The sequence below is a fragment of the Coloeus monedula genome (genome assembly GCF_965178545.1).
Source record: "Coloeus monedula genome assembly, chromosome: 2".
Lineage (NCBI taxonomy): Eukaryota > Metazoa > Chordata > Aves > Passeriformes > Corvidae > Coloeus > Coloeus monedula.
In genome coordinates, this window is record NC_138782.1 from 78,826,073 (window position 1) to 78,842,728 (window position 16,656).

Below are 16,656 nucleotides of genomic sequence, written 5' to 3' on the forward strand. Positions count from 1 at the left end.
TGGGGAACTCCTGAACCAATAAACTTAAAACATGTAAACTAGGAACCACGTGGAGCAGGGGAGCTCGCTGTAACCACGGTGAGAATCAGACCTCTGTGTTCTGGAGGCCTGTCCATCAGTCCTCTGAATGCTCTGCTGTAGTGGCCACTGCCACATGCACTGCAACAGCTCTGTGTACTTCTAACATTTAATAATTATAATGAAAATATTGCATTTAGGTTGAGAGGGATACTGCAAAGAACTGAGAGACATCAATGTGAGTAATGTTGCAAGCAAGTTTAAGGCTATCAGCATTTATTATTGCAAAGTGTTTAGCATATGGCTTCAGATTGTACACACAGTACACTCTTCTGTCATGATGAAGAGTTGTGCTCACCTCTGACTGAGAAAGTTACCTTCTGAGCAACATGGAGAAGGAGTATAAACAGAAAAAACCTCCCCCTAGTACAAGTTGTAGAGCCTATATGCCCACTGGGGGTACTGTGTTTTGCCTATCTTTAAGAGAATCTGCTTTGTAGTGAAATTATCAGGGGCACATTGCCCTGTTCAGACATCAAAAGTTTCCAAGTGGTGTAGTGAATTAAGTCTTTCAGAAACACTTATGTGCTCCTGACCACCCACTTCCATGTGTTTCTTATGCAATGACCTGGTGTCTGCCCACAAAGTGGGCAAAGACCTCCTTACTGCACCAGAGGCTCCCCAGGGAATAGTTTGGCTCTGTTAAGCCTGTGGATAGTCTGTTACTTCTGTTGCCTCTCTGACAGCAGTGAAGGCTTGTTGCCATGTTTTTTTAGTGTTTGAATTCACATTTTAATTCAGTTTGACATCTTAATGTTTTGGGGTTTTTTTAAAATACCATGTGAAGGTGGAAAAGGAGTTTGTTCTGTTCCCTGAGTGCTTACCAATATTCCTGAGTTAGGTGGATTTGTAGTCAAAGTTTTCCAGTGAGACTGCATGCTGGGTTCAAATAAATCCTCTCTAGGGGATAGCCAGTTGAATTATCTGCAAAATGAATAATCTGAAAAAAAATCTTACTTTCTTCCTTCAGAGAAATACTTGGTAGGATGAAAAAAAGGGTTGTCCTCTGCTGTAAACAAGTCAGTACAAGGTGATAAGATATATGTGAAGGACCTACCCTGCTTTTTTGGCAACGGCCAGGAAACTGTTCATTTTTTTGTCTGAATATAGTAACCACTACAGTCTATGGTTAAAAGAAAGAGCTGTCAAGTAGAACCACATCGTGTCATCTGGAGGTAGAGATGCCAGGTGTTCCCATGTAAGTGCAGAAGTCTCTGTTGTCTGAACTAAAGAGTGAGACTCTCACTGTGCAGGAGTACCAAGAAAGTCATAAATGTCTGTTTGTGCTCTTACTTCATGCATGTGATACAGGGCCATCCTGTTACTTTAAGCTACATAAATGTGTAGTATGTTTTTGTCCTTTAGTAGAAGTGTGACAACAGGTCTGAAGCTGTAAGAGGCCAGAGGTCAGTACTCAGCTTTGCAAGAGTAACCTTGAACAGTGGGTCTTCTCTGTGATGTGAACGAATGAGAGGTGCTCTCATTATATCCTTTGTCATCTCCCAAGTACAGAAATGTCTGGCTTGTGTATGCATTGTGAAGGGTCTAGAGGTATTGCTGCTAGGTTAGCACTGTGTGCTGTAAAGGAACTTCTTTTGCTTCAACAAAGCTGTGTAAAAGGAATGGTTTTTGCTGTATACAAGCACTTATCTAAGTAAGGGTCAGAGTGTCTTCACTGTAGTCACCAGTGTTGAAGATATTTTACTAGTGTCTCTCTGCAGCTGTTAGAACTTACAAACTTGTCAGAGAAAACTTCTTGTTTCAGTTATAGGTTATTTATCATCATAATAGCTTCAGGGATGGAGGAGTCTGAGCTTCTGAAAGAAATCTTGTTGAGCTGTAAGTGGTGCAAAATACGCATTATATATAGCCTGGATGCTGTTTTAAGGTGATAGGTCCTGGGCTTGCTACCCATCTGTCCTTTACCATAATTGTTTGGCAATTTCCTTGTTTTACAGAGTCAGAGAACTCTGTAGGAGATTAAAATTGCTGGTTTTCAAGGGCCCATGTAAAGCATTGTTGGATGTCAGGCTGTGTTTGTGCTGTATAAAACATAGAAAGTAAATTTCTGTTCGAAAAAATCATGAGCTGATCATATCTGCTGTATCATAAGTTTGGAAGAGGAAGCATGGTGCAAGTGTGTCACTGAGTGCATGACAATGTGCTTCTCTTGAACTTTTAGTTCTGAGCTTGTTTTTACCCGCTACATCCTGAACTGGCTGCTTACAAGTATCATTTCCTTCCCAGCCCACATCTTTTCCACTGACTGACATGGCATATTTCCACCCTCTGTCAGAATGATCCAGTTATGATCATCTGACAGTTCTGTAGTGACGCAGTACATCAGCCAGTGCTATCAAAAGTTAAGTGGACACCTCTAGACCAGTAGTTAAAAAACTAGTCTTCAAACTGTGATCAGCATTGAGCAATGTGACAAGTCAGATGGCAACCTGAATTGACAGTGCCAAGAGCTTTTCTTGCACATCACATCAGCTGCTTAGTTCTCTTGCTGTGGGGTTCTCAGCTGCTGTCAAGGGTGAAGAGTAAATCATACTAACCTCGCTCCCCAAAAGTTCCAACTGCCTCTGTCCTGCACAAGAAGAGTAATGAAAAGTAGACACCCTCGTTACCACAAAATTCATGTATTCCTATCTACATTTCAACACCTCCCACACCTTCCTGAGCAACAGAAAACCCAACTGCCCCCTTGCCAGCTGTCAAACTTTTCAGCTTTATCTTGAGAACATCAACACATAGTTAGTCAATTCAAACATGAAAATGTGTAGTACATTAAAATTTTGAATTTGAGTTGTGTGCAATAGATGGAATAAAATGTAAAGAATAAAAGGCTAGTCTGGCTGGTCTAGGGGAAGAAGGGAAAAAAAGTCAGAATATTGAGGGAAGAGTGCTAGTTATTTTCAAGGTTGCTACTCTGAAATACTATTTTGTGTGTAGTAGTATCCCTTACCCAAGAAATTTGGGTTCTGGCAGTTTTTATAGCTGTTGTGCACAGCTCTCCTAAACTGCTATAGAATTTGAAGACTTGGATATATGATGGATATAAATTAAATTATTTACAGCTAATAAACATAATTGTTCTAGCAAAGAGATCATTACTCAGAGGTGATTTTTGCAATGGTGATGCAAGAGAATTTTTTCCGTGAATTAGCTGAACAACAAAAGTAAATAGCAGATTTTAATGTTTTGGTTATGTATGTATTCTGAGAAATGGCTAATTAGTCCATGGAGGAGAAGTAGTAAATAATAAAGGTCCAAAAGCCTCCAAACTCTAGAAGAAAAATGCACTATATAGATAATTAACTAGCAGGCTACGTTGTCAGTCCTTCAAAAACAAAGGAAAATGTGCTGTATTAAAATTCTGAAATGCTTTTGAATGGGCTTTTAAGATACATACCTTACTAACTGTACATTGTATAAATAAAAGTAAGACTACAGATAATGTTCACTTATCCTGTGGTTTGAATAACCAAACCCCAACTGGATTGCTTTTAGAAGAAGGTATTTCCTAACATAAAATTTTGAGTCTGAGGAGGAAAAAAACCCAGATGCAATAAAACATGCAATTTAGGATGACCTACTTAGTTGCAAATCTATTAAAAGTCTTAGATGAAATGGTAGGAGAACTATCAAAGTTCAGGTAGGAAGGAAAGAAGAACATCCTACACAAAAAATCTGTAGCTAGGCATCTAAATCTAGCATTCTTGTAGAAACACACGTTTGGATCTTGAAGCATAAGAGCTGTGATGCATAAATGAGACTGGGTTTAGATGAAGGTGCTGATGTAGTAGCAATTTTAAGGCTTGGTGGAAAAAAAGATAAGTAGCATAATGTGTTGTTCCTAGAGTTGCATTTGGAATGGTAGAGCAGGTCCTTATGGTAGAACAGTGATGCTGTGGTAAAGTTCATGGTCAAATGAAGTGAATAAATAAAGCATATTACAGAATTTCTATGTAAAGCCCTAGGGACTGTTGCATGAACCACCAGACAGTTCTGATGATGGTGATTATATAATGATAAAGGAGTTAAAAATCACAATGATAATGACAAGCTTTGTCTCTGTGGAGGAGGTAAAATTTGGGGACATGATAGCAAAGACTGTCCTTGGGTCCTGTTCAGTAAGGTCTTAAAGCAACTAATCTGAGAGCCTGACATAGGATAATTGAAGACCACATTTAGATACCCCTTTGTTTATGCAGAAGAGTACTGGAGACTACTGAAACCATCTGGAGTCTTTCTGAAATTGAATCCCATTCAGAGAATGAAAATAGGAAGATGAACTCTAGAAAGTGAAATGAAATCACAGTAAGGCAGTAAATATGAAGTATTTAGGAACCATTGGCTAGAGGTGAATGATCCTGTACTTCAGCTAGATGTGTTAGACATCTACAGGAGTGACTGAGCTTGGTAGATAGTCCAGATGTGAAAGCTCACCCCTATACCAGGCTGTTGCAGGAGAACTGTTGTCTGTCCATTAGTGTTCATGGCGGAGGGGATCAAGCAGGCTTCTACATCAGAGCCATTCTTTCCTGGAGATTAGCCTGGAAAGCTGCCTTAAATTGGAATGCCAATACAGAAAGCTTTTGAATAAATCAATACATTGAATAATAATAAATTGTTAGGAATAAATGGTATTTATGCAGTGGTTCTAAATGAGCTCAAATACAGGGCTCTGGAAATCTTATTTCTGGTGTGATCTGTCTCCTAAATCAGCCTCGGTGCTAGAGTAATGCAGGGTTACAAACATGGCACAACCTTCTGTAAAGGGCTTGGGTTAGGAGCTACAAAACAGTAAGATCATCTTTTGCTCTGTGTAAACCAGTGGCAGACATGAGAAAGTCAGTCAGTGGACATACAGGGGACATTACCATATTTGGAAGGAGAGCTGCATCGCAGCAAGGATGCCTCTCCAGTCATTTAGAATTCCTTGGAGTTCTTGGTGAATGTGAGCACTACTCCAATCCATAGAGCACTGGATTTTCAAAAGCTTTAGCCAAGGTTGTGCTGCTTTTGTAACTTAGCTGTCTTCTGGATTTTGAGTGTTTTAGAAACAGCAGAGGACAAGAATGTATCATCTCTTCACACTGAAGTTATGTCACTACTGTGGTCGCCAAGGGTCTGCTAATCCAGGCAGAGGGGTGAATAATTCCAGAGGGTAACACACAGGTATTCAGAGTTGAAAAATCTTAAACTGAAGAATTAACACTGAAAAACAGCAGCATGATCTTGTGATATTTATTAAACAGGTGATAAAGCAGGAGGAAAGCGTGGAATCAAATGCAAATCACATGAGGCAAAATAACATCAGCTAAATATATAGGGAGCTGGGTTTGTATTAGCTACTGTTATGTAGGAAAGAGATCCTGTGGACAATTTTTGGAAAACATCAGCTCATTACCCAGCATCATTCTAATGGGAATAGAGAAGATTAGGGAGACAAGAAATGGAGAAAATGCCATAAGACCATATTATAAAATTACTGACTGTGTGCTCAGTGTACTGTATTGTTCTGGTCATCCAGTTTCAAAAGTACTAAATTAGTGCAGAAACAACACAACAAGGGTCATTTTGAGATGCAAGGGAGTCTGGAAAACAGATGGCCTTGAGGGAACAGAAGAGATGTGCATGGGAGTATGAATGATTTAGAAATAGTAAACTGGGAATGATCTCACTGCTTTTTTCCATTGCACCTTAATTATTGCAATTAATAGGCTGGAGGTTTTGATTTTTCTCTTTTTTTTTTTTTTTTTTTTTTTTTGACGTTATGTACTTAAACTGTGGAACTTGTGAAGGGGCTGTAAGTATGAAGAAATTCAGAATAGTGGTAGAATTCATGAAGGATAACTTTAGAAAACCCTAAAATGATAAATTTTGGCAATTGAGAAGATTCACCAGTGAAAAGCTATCGCTATCCTGGGCTCTCTGCTTCTGTGCCGGAGCACGAGGCGCAGCGATCTTCCAAAAGCGTCTCCTTAGCGAAGCCGCTCAGCAGGATCAGCCACACACTCTCACACACACGTGCACGCAGAAATGCACGGACAGCTTCAGTGATAGGGGTCAGCGGCAAAGAGGCAGGAAGGGTCTTTGCGTGGAGTTCCACAGGAGCGGTTTATTACTTCCACACTGTGAAGGACTCCAGAGGCAAAGATGAAAACAATGGAAAGCTCAGGTTTAAGTATGGGAGTGGGGCAAGTGCCAGGGAGTGATGGAGAAGTTGTGGGGGAGTGGTGAGGGTCAGAGGCCAGTGGGGGGAACCTGGAATGGAGAACTTTCTAGGATATGAAACGTATCATGTAGTAAGGGGGTGGAGGGGCCACGGGCCAACCAGGGAAGCAGAACTGGGGTAGATTAACATAACAGAACAAGGCATCCTGGGAGAAGCCTTTCTGGTCACCCTAACCTGAGGAGGTTCTTTTGGTACTAGGGACTTGTCCCACCAGCGGACTCTTTATCCCTTGTACCACAGGCTAACTGGCCACCACAAAAAGCTACTTCAGAAACTCTGCTGCTTTTTTTGCAGGGGAGGTAAGGAGGGTGGGGAACATAATTGGCCCTGACATAGACAAGATGCTGAACTAGATGGCTTTTTGGGGTGCTAGTTAGCCAAAGATGGAGCTGTGTGAGTTGAAGTGTCTGCCAGCAGTTTTCTGCAGTAGTGTTGGCTATATAAACTCTCTAGATAAAAGTTGTAGTTTAGTAGCATTTTTTCATGACACAGTATTAACAGCTTGAAACTTTCCACTATTCCTGGTAACTTTACAATTCTGTTTGTTTTGTTTTTGAACAGGAACGAGGATGGTGAGCCCTGCATCTTTAAGAAAATTGCTGGAGTCTTGTAAAGACCTTTCTTTACTCGATGTGTCCTTCTGTTCACAGATTGATAATAGAGTTGTGCTAGAACTGAATGCCAACTTTCCTAATGTGTTCATAAAAAAGAGTTTCACCCAATGACTCCCTACATATGCTGCTGTGGAACTCGTTTGACAGAGTTGTTTTCCTGTAAATTTGTGGTGATTTTTTAAAGGAGAATATAAATCTGCTGTGAAATAGCGGAAACTATTAAATATCTACACAAATGGGTAAAATACATTTGAATATATTATGTTTCTTAAAGTTGATATTGTACCTAAGAATTATTTTACTCTGTTAATTGGTGGCACTGCATGTTTTAAATACTAGCCATATGTCTGGCTTTAATGAGAAGCAAATGAATGTCTTCTTAAATGTCCCTTCACAGGGTGTTACACACAGTACACTGTTAATATCCAGGTGAAAGCAGAAGTTCAATATTTAGCAGTAAGGAAAATATGGGTGCTTCCTTTTCATGTGCTCGTGTGTGTGTGTATATATAAATGTATACATATGTATTTGTATATACATACACAGGTATTGTAGCATTCTAGCTTGGCCTGCAGCATAAGATTTTATGATCTGGCCTATAATTAGTTATTTGAAAGCCAGTTTAAGTGTGTATAAGAACAGATAGAAAAGGCACTTTGTCTTCTTCGAGTTTTCGCAGTGAGTTGTATCTGTTACGTCTTTCTCCCTTCCTTCACCTGAAATAGATGTAGTGGTGTTTTACAGTCCAGCCTAAGTGACACAACAGATAAATGCAAGAACCCGGACCACCTGAACTTGGAGCAGAAATGAAAGATAAAATTAACAGCTGCTTCTTGGTATTGAGATACAAAGTTTAAGCCAGGTACTTAATGTTGTAACTGGTAATGTGTAGAAAACTCTGGAGTAGTTTTCTTTTTTAAATTTTTGTCATGGTCAAGACTTGATTTGTGATACATCTGGATGCAGAGTACCATGAAAAGTAGAACTTAGGGTAATGCCTTAGCAACTGTCCCTTTCACTGGCATCAAATCTACTGTCAGGTGTAAAAACAAGCATCTTTGTTCAGTAAAACAGCAATGAAAATATAATGGGCTTGAAACAAGGGCAATATGATTTGATGATTTGATGATCACTAAACCTTAGTACTGGATTTGTTTTGTTTGGCATTTTTGTTTTGTTTTTCCAAGAGGAGATTAGCTCAAAGTACTATTGCACTTTCTCTTTAAGACTGCTTAGCCTCTGGAGAAGATAAACTGTGTTGATGGACAATTTCTGGAAGTTTCTTCCTTTAGCACTTTCTTGGATGAAGCATTTCTCTTTTTTTTTTTCCACTCAAATACCACTGCTAGAGTATGTTGCTATGTATAGCTTTGGTTTAGAATTTTACCTTTTTAACCATTGTTGATGAATATGGACCATAAAATATAGGCTGTCATTTGATACTGGTTCTGTTATTCTTGTACTGATGGCACTTATTACCTACTGGGATGAGAAGAAAAAGACTTTGTCTGCAAGAAGTACAGTGTTGTTCTGAAGATCAGTGACAAAGAACACTTCAGTTCATGCAGTAAATAACGAACTGCTACTAGAGGACTGCTGCAAATCATTAAAAATCTGACAATCTCTGTGACTCCTGAATGACTGCTTTGAACTTTTTGTGCTGGTGCCAATACTTTATAAACCATGTCACGAAACAGCTACAAAACATTTACCGGATTTTATTGAAAGACCCAGTTCTTCTGATTTTTAAAATTTGCTGAATCTCTGGGGAATTCCAGATCCAAAGAAGGGCATGCACAGTTGGCTTTTTGATTTTTTTCCTCCACACAGATGGCACTATGGGATTTCCAACTAGATTATGCCATTCCATTTTTTTCTTAAGAAATCTGGGCATTGTCAGAGAACTTAAGATTGATTTACCTTTTTTTTCCACACTGAAAGATGTCAGCTTTGGTATGATTCTCTGTGAGACCTCATGTCTCTCAATCAATTTGGGGTTTGTTTATTTTTCTGGGAACTTCTAACTTTTTTAGTCTATATTTTTCATTGTAATTGAGTATTAAACATTATTATTCTAGTTACAGGAGAACACAGGTTCAAATAATGGCAGTTTACAAAGAACAGAATTTCAAAACAAATGTTTTTGTTGTAAAATTTCACTTCTCAGGGGTTGTTCTGTGTTTATGTCCTTTTTTTCTGTAGAGATCCTTTGTGTTTGTTTTTCACTGTAAATAGAATGGGATGTGGATGAAGTGATAGCCATTGTGCCTTCAAACTGGTAAACTTGGTAGATAATAGAGTTTAACTTCTCATCAGTGAATCAAATGAGTGTTTTTGTAATCATGTACATGTAATGAATTTCATTCTCTGTTGCTTTTTAGGTAGCGTAAAGAAGGTTTAAATTGAATTTTTTTTCATACTGAAGGTTTTTTCTTTCTTATATTGCATCTTCTGTTTGAAATTGGTTTTTTCAGGAATTCTCTTGTTGTTATTTGGAAGATAAATTGAAGTTGACTTTTTATTTGGATTGTTTAAAACGTAGCTATTGCCAATATATAATTAACTCAAAGAGCTGAGAAATGATTGGGAATGGCTTCCATCTGTAGTTGTAGACTTCAACGTTCAGTCAGAGAAGTAAGAAGCTCTTTTAGCTATGGCCTTATAAGTCCAAGAAGTCTTCCAGCAAAATGAAGTTAGACCAGACTTGACATTTGTAATACTTGTAGGATAAAGAAAACAACCTGCTTTTAGACCTTCCTTATACATCACAAAGAAGCAAGAGTAGGTCGCTGTCTCTTTAGCTCCACTATCTTCTACTTAAGTGTGTCTATTTATACATATGTATGCATAAATTATTTATATACACACATATCTTCGTGTGTATGTATGAATCTTTTTGGATGTGTGTACAAACTTAAATGTGTATGAATCTTTAAGTTTTTCATGTAGGAATTACTTTTGTGAAGTGAGTGTAATAGCAAAAGATGTTTCATAGCAGTTCTGCTTTCAGCTGTTGCTTTACTGTACCTGGAGCCTGAGTTCCTCTCCAGCCATGCAGCAGGAAAAGCCTGGACAGGAGATGTGCTGGGTTTCCAATGTTGCTTTGCCAAAGTGCCTTTTGGTTTGTCTGCTCCTGAAAGGTGTTACAGGGTACAAAGAGCGAATGCCAAGTCCGATAACTACTGTGGACTGTCTCCTTGCAAAGCAGTTGTGTAGAGGGAAACATACTCTAATTTCATGTAATCCAAAATTAATTATGTCAATTCCTCCATTGGAGGAATTTAATTACTCTTGAATTGGGTTGTTATCTTCATCACTAGACTGTCCCTCAGTCATGTTATCTAAATTCTGCTGTTAAGGATATTCCTTTTTTTAATCCTGTTGTTCGATTATCTGTCTTTCTGAAGCTTTGTAAAATATGTGCTTTGGCAACAAATGTTAAAAACCCATGGCTAACGTGTCCACAAAAAGAGGTTTGCTCCAAACTGCTCCTGTTTGTAAACTAAAGGGGGCCTTCCATACCCTCTTGTATGAAATTGATCTGGGATGGCCTATAGGTAAAGATACAGTTCCTTGGGTAGTTTTAAAAACTAGTATGATAACTTTACCATTTAAAGCATCTTCTCAACTCTTCGAGGCTTTAATTCAGTAGTGTACTTACTTGTATTCGTAATTTTGAGCTGTCTGGCTACATAGCTCTATGGAAATGGATGGGGTTTCTGCTCTTTAAATGATATACCTGATTAAATCCATTAGTGAGCACGACTTACATAGAACAGTTTTGCATAGGAGTTTGGACCTTATAATCCCCCATGTACTTGGAGGTTCAAGTTTCACACAAAAACCCCCAAACAAACAACAAAACCTACCAAACCCCTTGTATTTCCTTAGAGCTCTTAATGCTACGTTTTCCAGACACAAGATGTGCAGTAATCGTGGTACACAATGAGTAGAATTCATCTCACTGAATGTTAGTTCTCTGAAAGTTAGACATCTACTTCAAGGGAGAAATCTGGGCACCTCTAGGGAGTTATTAATCTCCTAAGACAGACATTTAAGGAAAGTAGAATGAATCATGTTCTAGAGAACCTCTCTGGAGACTCTGGAAGCTATGATTTAGCTCAGGTTAGATACAAAACTGAGATTAATTCCATCCAGTGCTGTACTACCTGTCTTGAAAAATAAGACTCAAACAACATCCATCCTTAAACCTTCAACCCCTCCAAATTCCATCAAGAGAGAAGCAAATAAAATAATTCTGACAACTTGAGAAGTTTTCTTAATTGCAGGATCTGCTTCTGCCCCTTGCCAATGCCTTTGGTATGTAATTTGTTTTACTTTGTTAATTAGTTTGGTTTTTGGTTTTGGGCTTTTTTGGAAATGCATCCCTTTTGTCTGTTCCAAAATGTCGTGTACCTAACTGGCTGTATGTATAGTTCTGTAAATGCATGAAATGAACAGACAAACGTAATTAATGTATTGCCACTATTTTGATAATTTTTCATATTGCTATAATTAAGACTGAGTAGTTTAACTGCTCTACTTCATCAGAAGTGTCACCCACTGTGCATTTGCAAAAATTGTTTGCTGGGTCCTGGTTCTTACTGTGTGTACTTATTGCATCTTACGGGATATATTTCCTGTGTCACATCTGCAGGACTGCTAAATTTACAAAAACTAGATAAAATGTAGCATTTTATTATGAGGACTATGGGAGTGACTTTATATATATGCTTTACATGTTCATTATTGCTCTTTTACAATGATTCTGTAAGTTGTAGCTTTTGAAATTGCTAGACTAAAAATTCCTGGTTTAATGCATCTGCACATGCTGTGTCAGATGCAGTCAACATATTTTCCCAGATGAAGGCATTAGTCCTTCACTGAGATTATGATTTCTGTGATTTTTAGATTTCTGACTTGATAATGAAATGCAAGAAGGTGCTCTTTGTTAAATGTTACCAGGCAAGGACAAGTTGTGGTAACTGACATTTGGAAGGGCTGAGAAATGAATGTTGCATGTTACAGATCCTCATGAGCTTCAGAGAAGGGTATCAGCAGGAGGAGTCTCTTTAAGAAGATTCAGCCTCTGTAATAGGAGGCAGTGGTGAGATTTTCCTTTTCAGCTAATGGAGTAAATACTGTTACTTTTGTTTGAGTTACATAGCTCTGGTTTCTCCTTGTCTTGTTTTCATTTAAGGATGGTAAATGGCGCAGTTAGGACAGACGTCCTAAATTGAAGGGGATCCATTGTGAGGAATGAAGTTTTGCTCTTGCATGCTTTGTTCACCTTTTCTAAAAATAAAAAAAAATAAAAATACCTTCAACTATTTGAAAATGCATTTTCCTTGGATTCTGAAGAAATGCAAATGTCAAGAAGGTTGAGAACAGAAAAAAAGGGGTACTTATCCAGCTTTATCTGGAAACTCATAGTAGGGTAGCCAGAGCTACTTATAGATGTGAGGAAAGTAAGTGCCTTGCTCTAGATCAGCTGTTATCTTTCCCAGAAACATAGCTTTCCACATACTATGACATGCTCATACTTCTAAATCAAGAGTTACCATTTAGATGCTCTTAATATTGACCTTTTGCACACGTTTGTGCAGTAAGTCATGACGTCTCTTTGTTTCATTTTTATCAACTACATAAAAATATTTTTTCTTTGCCTACCACTGTGAAGCCATGTTTTTTGTTATTTAATGTAACTATTTCATGCATGTACACACAGGTGCATGTAAGACTTAATTGCTCAGGTCTTTTGCAAGTGGTCCTTTTCTGAGGACAAATAAACTGCAGTTTGGGAGTAAAAATGGTAAAGTTTCTGGAGAAGGTTCAAGGGAAATGTAATTGATGTATAGGAATATCTGATGGATATAAGAATGAAGTAGAGGGAGCCAAATTCTCAGTGATGCCCATGGTCAGGACAAGAGGCAGTGGGCACAAACTGAAGCACACAAGGATGACACATTTTATGGCACAGGTTGCCTGCAGAGCTTGTGGAGTCTCCATGCTTGGAGATACTCATCGTCCTGGGCAACTGACTGGGTGGCCCTGCTTGAGCAGGTGGAGGCTGGACCAAATGACCTCCAGAGGTCCCTTTCCAAACTCATCCATTCTTTGTTCTATGATCCGACTTATGCCTGTGGTTGGTTTTTTTGCTTCAGTGTACTGATTGCTGAAGAAGGTAGGGAGAGGGGTGCTGAAGAAGGTAGGGAGAGGGGAAGGAAAGAATACCTATCATAATGAACTTGTGGTGTTGAGAACAGACATAAGAATCTTGGACATTTCCTTTTTTTGTTATTTTAGAAGTAACATTTCTCTCAGTTTAAGTTAGCAGTGCAACTTACTGAAATAAAATTTTGGTAACGTTTTCAACGCAGTTTTGTAACATGCAAAACACACAATTGGTTTATGGGAGTATGGTTGTCACTCCAAAGTCTGAAAGCTACACCAACGACTAAGAAAAGTAAACACTGTTCTTGGGCACTGGCAATAGTTTCTGATTAGAAACTGAGTTGTCTGTAATACACTAGGAACAGTTTAGTTGGTGTATCTTTAGTATTGGCTTACATAGACCTTACGCTGAATCGAGATTGCCATGGTGTAGGTGCCAGTTATTCCTGCTTACTCTGTTGGAAGCTGAGTACAGGAGTTACCTGTTCATAGTGTCAAACACAAACATTTGAATTCAGGTGAAAAAGAGGACCAAAAACACTGAGATGTCTGAGTGTTTTAGGGAGATACCATGTATAATTGTGGTGAATTCCCATCTTTTGTATATTTACTATATTACCATTGTCAAGAGTTGTCTGCTCACCATCAGAAGATGGATTCCCTTTTATCAGACCTTGGTTTCTCTAGATTTTTCTTTAGGGCAGTGCCACAGATTTCTGCACATACCCACTGTTCTGAAACGAACAGAAATGAATTTAAAATAGCTGGTTTGGTTGTAATTTGGAAACTAATGGCTAGACTGTACTTGAAGTTACTTTGGAATAGTTACTGAAAATAAACTAAAATAACCAGGAATTGATGTGTTCACAAGGAGACCTTGCACTTTCTGATTTAACTTTGGCATACAGACAGTTACAGGTGCCCTTCAGCTGTCACAGTGAAGTCTATGTGATGGTGATCTTTCTGGATCTTGTTAGTGAACATAAAGCCACTGCATCTCTTCAGCATCTTTGTGGCATTTTGCGTTCATGTCCTTGCCAGGCAGATGGTGGAATTGGGGGTTGTGGAGATTGGCCTGATCTCTGCAAGTGAGGTGTGGAATTGCCTGGGGAAATTTCCTGATCACATTTACTCATATGTGCAGGAGAGGGAAGGGCATCTCCAGACTTTCACATTTAAATACCTAAACCCAGCACCTGGAGTAATTTAAACATAGTAGGTCTCTCCCTGCCCCCCGTCACATAACCAGCAACAAAATACTTGCATTGTATTTATTATTTAATACTATGCTCCATTTTCTGCCACAACAATAGGAGTTTGAGTAATGTAACAAGAAACTCCTACTGTGTTACCTTTTAAAGAAACTAATTTCTATAAAGGTGCAAGAGCAGGAATAGAGGGAATAGTTCCAGACACTATCTGTAAATATCTGTGCTGTGCATGCTATGCCTGTAAGCACCAGAAGCAAGTTATGCCTTTTTGTAATAACAAGTTGAGAAGGACAAAAGGGATAATTGCCTCCAAGCACATTTTCTGTAGCTGGAGGATATTTATATCATTGAATTTTAAATCTCTAGAGTAGATACTAAAGTTAGGAAACTAGCCTCCTAGGGTCCTGTCACTGGGTAGATGGGTTCTTCTAGAGGGTAATTCAGATCAGATTAGTCTTAAATTGAGGTCTTGAATTGACCTTTGGAAAAGCAGAGGTCTGTGTAGACCAAATAAAATTTCTGTTGGAAGCTAGCACGAGTGGATTCAGAGTAAGAGGTTGCTTACCCCTCAGTGCTCTCTATTAGTCCCCTAGCTTCGCTTGCTTCCACCAAAGGCCACCACTTGCTTTGCTCTGTTAGTTGAACTGGATTTGATTGTTTCCTACAAAATATCTTGGTTAAAACTAGAAAATTATGTTTTTGAGTGGTTGTCCTTTTGGTTGTTTGGGGTTTTTTTTACCCTCCCAATTTGGCTGTTAAAGCCAGCAGAAGGAAGGGGGCATTTAGCTTCAGTTAAAAAAAACCCAAACAAGCAGCAGGTGGGAGCATGTTGGTTGTGCAAATGTTTTAATTCAAATTAACATAAATGAGGATAGCCACTCTAGATTGTGGTCCAAAGCTTCTTAATTTTTACATAGTTCATCTCAGTACCGTGCCACAAAAATATCCAAAGTGAGGTTGTTTATTTGCACCTCATGATGGTGGCTCAAGCCCTAAAGTATAAAATGTTTCTGTGAACATATGAGAGCATTCAGGTTAGGACTGGCTTCAATAAATTCAACAGAGATCCTTCCTCCCAAACAGATGTTGGAAGGTTTAGATTAGAAAGGCTAATAAGAGCGTATTTAAAGTATGGTGAAGGCAGTGGTTAGCCAAACCAAGCTGGAGGGAGGGGCAGCAGTTCTTGGATGTGTTTTACAGAACTGTTTTCCTGATGTTAAGCTACACTGGCCCACGAAGCTAATATCCACTCCTTTGCACCACTGCAGTCCTAAATATAGTCAGTATTCCAAGAGCTCTTTCTGTATGTGCAGTCTTAGATCCCAAATCTGTTTTCTGTGTTCCTATTAAGCAATTAGCCCTACTTTTACTTTTGTGCTCCTCTTAGTATACTAGCAGTGTTTATCTTAACATCTGTATATTTGTTTTTAATATTCCTCTCTGAGACTCATGCTTTCCTTTTACACTTAGGCAAGTACTTGATTACATTTCAAAACAAGGTTTTTCCCCGATCTGTGTTCTGCTTGACTGAGAGTAAGTGGAAGATAATGTTATTGGTGTATTCCTTCTGTTCTGATTTGGCTACCGTATTTTCTTTCTGTGTGTAAACCCAAAGGTGTCTGCATTTGCAGACACAGCTCAGGCATGGATACCTGGCTCCTCCTCATTTGAATACCTTTGACTTGTGCTTTTGGGGTATGAGGTCGGGGTTTACTTGAACACACACATACACAAAAAACAGAGATGTTAGCCCTGTATTCATGAAGGATTTCATTTATTACGGAGAAATTATCTAATGCCTTATGTTGCTAATTCAAAGGTAAATTCTTCTTATCTTTAAAAGTTAACCAATGATTTCTATTTAGCAAATTAAGCTTGTTTTCTTCTGCTGTGTTGGAGCATTTAAAATGTCATAATACTGTGTTGTGCAGTTTACTCCATTACTACCAGTATAAAGAAGTTTAAATTAATGTTCTCCCTGAGTTGTCAGTGTCTGCTAATTCAGAGATGACAGAAATGTGTTAGAATATATTCAACCTGTAATATTTATCTTGCTTTGCATTTAATTTGTTTCCCTTTGACTCTGTTGCAAAATGCCAAGTGTACATAAAATAATGAATAAATAAAAAATAAATTATTTGTCTACATTCATTGACCTTTTGTGCATTCCTTTTAGAAAACAATGAAATACAACACAATATGATGCATTCTGAGGAACATTTTGGTAATATTTTTATCACTGTTCATTTTGAAATAAGACACCCTGGATGATTTTGGATATAAATTTGTAAGCTAGCTTTTTAAAAAAAATTATTATTATTAGAAAAGTGTATTA

At 38.4% G+C, this 16,656-nt stretch overlaps 1 protein-coding gene across 2 annotated transcripts in view; it reads left to right on the top strand.

Annotated features, from left to right (window-relative positions):
- Window positions 1-16,416, top strand: part of FBXL4 (F-box and leucine rich repeat protein 4) — a 63,768-nt gene extending 47,352 nt beyond the window's left edge. For both annotated transcript variants that reach the window (XM_082303228.1, XM_082303229.1), the window contains exon 9: window positions 6,884-16,416. In XM_082303228.1, coding sequence (XP_082159354.1) covers window positions 6,884-7,047 — 164 coding nt within the window. In that variant the 3' untranslated portion in view covers window positions 7,048-16,416. The remainder of the gene's footprint in view (window positions 1-6,883) is intronic.
- The last annotated feature ends 240 nt before the right edge of the window (window positions 16,417-16,656 follow it).